Genomic DNA, 5,545 nt, shown 5'->3' with positions numbered 1-5,545 from the left:
ATGCGCAAACGACGGTTTTTTAATCCGTCACTTGGTAATCTTTTACGGTGTCTTGTGAGTGATCACGTGAAGTCTTGGGATCAAAAGTTATGTCAGGCGGATTTTGCTCATAATCACGCTGTTAATCGGAGTACTGGTTTTAGCCCGTTTGAGGTGGTTTATTCTGCTAAGCCCCGGGGTCCTCTCGATTTGATGTCACTTCCTGTTTCGGGTTCTGTTCCCAAGAAGGTACAAGATTTTGTGATGGGGTTACATGAAGTTCATGCAGCTGTGCAGGAAAACTTGGCCAACGCTAATTCAAAGTACAAGCGAGCTGTAGACCAAAAGCTTAGGCAAGTTGATTTTGAAGTGGGTGACTTTGTGTGGGCTTTTTTGACTAAAGATCATTTTTCAGTTGGGGAGTATAATAAATTGTCAGGAAAGAAAATCGGGCCAATGGAGATTGTGCAGAAAATAAATTTGAATGCTTGTCGTTTAAAGTTGCCAAGTCATATTCGTTTTTCGGATGTTTTTAATGTCAAACACTTGTTGTCGTTTCATGGGGATTCGTTTGATGATGTAAGGCCCCGTTACCGGTAACCCTACTTTCGTGTTGGATTTACTCATAAACACAGTTCTAAATATCAGAGTTAATTAAAAACTTTACGCGGAATATAAAACTTTCATAAAACATTACATATCGATTCATAATCATGTCTTAAAACATTCCTCTTGTCTTTCAAAATCAAAACATAACTTATAAAACATATCAGATCTTCAGATGCCAGGCTTTAGTCTTCTGCCATGTGTCCTCCACTCAAGCCAGCTGTCTCAACCTACTCACCTGCGTGCATACTAAAAGTCAGCTACGCTGAGTGAGTTCTAGTTAATCATACAATACCATACAATACCTTATTACATACATACGTACTTAACCTCATAACTTTCTTTCATACACACATAAGTACTCATGCCTTCATTCTTACTTACATACTTTCTTTCTTACTTACATACTTTCTTTACATTCATAATCATACGTTTTAAAGAGCCTTTCGCCCTATAACCTCACAGATATTATAAGGGTCTGGTCCCTAACATCACAGATATTATAAGGGTCTGGTCCCTAACATCACAGATATTATAAGGGTCTGGTCCCTAACATCACAGATATTATAAGGGTCTGGTCCCTAACATCACAGATATTATTAGGGTCTGGTCCCTAACATCACAGATATTATTAGGGTCTGGTCCCTAACATCACAGATATTATTAGGGTCTGGTCCCTAACATCACAGATATTATTAGGGTCTGGTCCCTTGTTTTCGAATATTAGTAGGGTTCGATTCCCTCTTCGTTACCATACAACCATACATCATACCTCGAGTATTATTAGGGCTCGGTACCCTTTTCGTAACCATACAACCATACAACCGTCATTTCCTTCCTTTATTAACTTTATTACGTTCATACACATAAACATACATATCATACTTGCCATATTTATAACGTTACAACCTGACAGTACGTGCAATATCCGAAGATCGTTCACGTACCATCAAGCAATCGTTCATACATATCATACTTACCATATTTATAACGTTACAACCTGACAGTACGTGCAATATCCGAAGATCGTTCACGTACCATCAAGCAATCATTCATACATATCATACTTACCATATTTATAACGTTACAACCTGACAGTACGTGCAATATCCGAAGATCGTTCACGTACCATCAAGCAATCATTCATACATATCACATATATCACATATGGCATACACTTATCACTTAGGATAAATGTATTAACAACACATCAAGTATGCACACAGCCCCGAAAACATAACAAGGAATGGGGCTAGAAACTCACCTGGATCCTGTTACGCTCGCCGTTGATCGTAATTCCTTTCTTTAACTGGGCTCGGCTAACTGTATAATATTTACACATATCAAATAACTACTACTACTCGCTTTGTATTTCTATCTATAAATGACCCACAACGAACGGGGGTCCGGGGGCAGCGCCCCTGGCAGCGGGGTTCTAGGGGCGGCAGCCCCTAGCGGGGTCCAAGGGGCAGAGCCCCTGGCTGGGGTTAAGCTGCCAGGTCAGCTTGGAAAAATTTTATTTTCGATAACTGCCTTAACACATTTTCCATTAGGTTTTTACTTTATTTTATAAACGGACTTCACTTCAGGCGAAGTTAAACCTTAGGCGAACTTGGCTTCAGGCGAAGTTATACCTTAGGCGAACTTGGCTTCAGGCGAAGTTAAACCTTAGGCGAACTTGGCTTCAGGCGAAGTTATACCTTAGGCGAACTTGGCTTCTGGCGAAGTTAAACCTTAGGCGAACTTGGCTTCAGGCGAAGTTATCCTTAGGCGAACTTGGCTTCAGGCGAAGTTAAACCTTAGGCGAACTTGGCTTCAGGCGAAGTTAAACCTTAGACGAACTTGGCCGTAGGCGAAGTTATCCTTAGGCGAAGTTACACTTGAAGGCGAAGTTACGCTTGAAGGCGAAGTTACGCTTGAAGGCGAAGTTCATCAGGCGAACTTATTCTTGCAGGCGAAGTTATCGCGCTGCAGATCTGTTTTGCCCATAAATCCTTCGTTTCTTAGCCAAATAACTCGATTTTGGTACCCACGGAATCGTATGATCGGCGCCTACAAATCCCAACCATCAAATCGGCCTAAAATCGACGTTTTAGGGGTCCGATTTGGGCAGTTTGGGTTTCGGGTCCGGTTAACCCATCCAATCCTAACCATTTTCAGTAATATTAACTTTGTTGGATTTGTTCTTACCTTACCAACTCAGATCTATCAACGAAATCTCGGGTCTCGGCTTCGAATCTTGATCGGTTAGAATGCGGTGTTTTGAGGAGTGTAGAGTGTGTGTGGAGTTTGGTGAGAAATGAGATATTTTGGGATTTTGGGGGTATTTATATCCCTGAAATCCCATTCTCATTTATCCTATCTCAATTAATCCAAGTCCATGACCCGCTCCTACCCGATATTAATAATTAAAAACGCGAAATCACTAACATAACTTTCTTTATTCAACATTATAAATTTTAGGATGTTACAGATGATGAGGTCACTGCAGATTCGAGGTCGAATTTTGTCTATCCAGGAGGGAATGATGGAGTCCCAAGTATCGAAGAACGAGCCATGTTATATTTGGAGGCCCATGATCGTGCCTCCAAAGGTGGCCCTCGAAAACGGGCATAACTTGGCCCACGAAGCTTCGTTTCGAGCCCATTACAAGTCAAATCGAATCTTGAGACGATGAGCACATTGAGGCAAATTCCTTTGGCGGTTTGGCCCCCTGTCCGAAGCCCAAAAACGCCTCCTAAGTAAAGTTATGGGCATTTCTATGTTTTTTTGTCGGTTTTTATATTTTTCTTTTTGGGTTTGTGTTTGGCCCATGACCTTTTTAAGGCCCATTTCGTATTAGAAACTCTTTTTATATTCAGTATTTTGTAATATGAACAATCAGACTTGAATTTGGATAATAAAGTTTTTTCTCTTCAATTTCCCCTTGACCTTTGGGTGGGATTTAGGAGTTTTGGGAGTTTATCACGGTATTCACTGAATCAACATGGTAGATCTTCGATTATCGTTTTACCGTTGCATCAGCAACCCAATAAACAGATATACCAAGGATTGGACACATTTGTTTGTACTAAACAGCCTCTAACTCACCCAACCCAATGTGTCGGTGCGAAATGTGAACCCACATGGCCGGTTAAAAAGAATTAAAAACGTATTCGTATCTTAGCATAGTAAGAAGAAATTCATTAAGTGAATTATGTGGGTGTTGTCTCATTGTGTAATCGAAGGAAACGAAAAAAAGTTGTTTTTTTTTATCAATCCCATCATTATTAGATATGAAAGGGCCATATGGACCATATTATTGTTCATAAGTTTCAAATAGTCCACTAATTGCACGTGCCACTCAATAATGTTACAATAATGATTTGAAGATTCTAGACGGTAGACCGTGAGAATAAAATATAGTTTATGAAGAACTTAATTATCGTAGTATACATGAGAATAAATATAGATTTTACTAACCTAGAGGTTAGCCGTACTTTGCTGCAAGACAGGTTAATCTGTGGCGCGGAGTTAAAATATGTAAGGCTTGATTTCGATTTTCGATGACATGCACGTGTATTAAACTTTAAACCGTGAAAAAAACCACTTATATTGAAATGCAGTTAAAAGTACTCCAAAAAAAAGCTCGAAACATGTATGCATGTGTGCGTTGATGAGTTATTAATCATCGTGCGAAGTCCGTTTACAATATACATAATCGAATGTACATAAAACTAAGGACGTCGTTACTCGTTACGGTACGAGGTACCAATCATTTGGTCAAAATGGTATCTACTCGCTATAAGCAAATGAAAGGAACCTATAAACATAGTCATAATTTGGATGAAAGGGTATCAAAACGTGTTCAGTTTGTTGTTGATGCAGCAGGAATTCGGTTGGTATCTTTTCGGTTCGTTCCATTTACCAAGTAAGGAGCTTAAGTCTACTTTCAATTGAATGGGCCTGCACCTAAATCTCATTGTGTTTCACAATTAAGCTAAATTACATTCTAATCGGTCAAATATGGTGTTATGATCCATGTCTAGTCGTCAACCAATTTCACTACCAATTTTTTTATTCAGTATCAGTATTGTACATCTATGTAATATACTCTTTCTAATTTAAATGAATTCAAGCCTTAAAAGTTAAAATCTTTGTTTTCCACCCAAACTCACTCGTTGGTTACTAAAAATTATCCAAAGAGTACGTTTACCACTTTCCAACTTTAAATCCCTGTTCCCACACGCTTGGAAGTATTTTAAATATGTCAAATTCATACTTCACCACCGAATTCTAGAGTTTCATACTTTGGTTCATGTCAGATGATTTTCATTTTATACAACATTCAACATTTAACCTACATTGTAAGAATCTAATCCTATTGATTTAATTCATACTCTAGATTAATTACTTATCACATTAAACTAGTCTAGCATGTTCTAAAAATCCTAAACATGAATTTAGAGATGTTGGAAGTCATAACTTGACTACTTGGGTCTGCCCGCCATCAAGTGAGATCTAAACACACCCTTATTTTATTAAATACTGATTTAATTTATACTCTACATTTTTTTGAACAGCTTTAGTGCAATTGGTTGTAGGGAAACTCCAAAAGGCTTTCCACCTACTGATCTACATGCAACCCATCTTACCCAAGTACGAAACCTAGAATAATGTTTTCTCCTTTGTTGGAATCAAGCCGGGACTCCAAGGATGTTCTCGCATAATTCTTACCACTACTTGCGTGGTTCGAAACCGTTGCATCCCATTTGCCTCACGCTTAACCCGACTAGCATTTGTTAACTAAGTCAGGGATTATTGGCATTACTCTACTTCAAAATTCATAAAATTAAAATAATAACGTAATGATATAAAATAGTGATTTTTATAATATTTGTTACATGCGGTATCGAGGCATTACTTGGTCGAAACCTAACTTTTGGGAAAGATGGACAATTGATTAACCTCAAAATATAAC

At 38.5% G+C, this 5,545-nt stretch overlaps 1 protein-coding gene across 1 annotated transcript; it reads left to right on the top strand.

Moving 5' to 3' along the window:
* LOC143556935 (uncharacterized) lies at window positions 1-3,201 on the top strand. Its single transcript, XM_077046138.1, has 2 exons — window positions 1-558; window positions 3,049-3,201. The coding sequence occupies exons 1-2, from the start codon at window positions 1-3 to the stop codon at window positions 3,199-3,201; spliced, it is 711 nt and encodes a 236-aa protein (XP_076902253.1).
* The last annotated feature ends 2,344 nt before the right edge of the window (window positions 3,202-5,545 follow it).

This window comes from Bidens hawaiensis, unplaced genomic scaffold, assembly GCF_021521415.1.
Source record: "Bidens hawaiensis isolate Kalapana, Puna unplaced genomic scaffold, B.hawaiensis_p1.1 tig00018757_1, whole genome shotgun sequence".
In the NCBI taxonomy this organism is placed as follows: domain Eukaryota; kingdom Viridiplantae; phylum Streptophyta; class Magnoliopsida; order Asterales; family Asteraceae; genus Bidens; species Bidens hawaiensis.
The sequence above is the reverse complement of the archived record's forward strand: the minus strand, read 5'-3'. Positions and strand labels throughout refer to the sequence as shown.

Excerpts from the sequence above, each read along its gene's own strand:
- LOC143556935 (XM_077046138.1), top strand. The coding sequence starts at position 1 with ATGCGCAAACGACGGTTTTTTAATCCGTCACTTGGTAATCTTTTACGG. Across the intron at positions 559-3,048 it reads ATGGGGATTCGTTTGATGAT|GATGTTACAGATGATGAGGT; the intron begins GTAAGGCCCCGT and ends TATAAATTTTAG.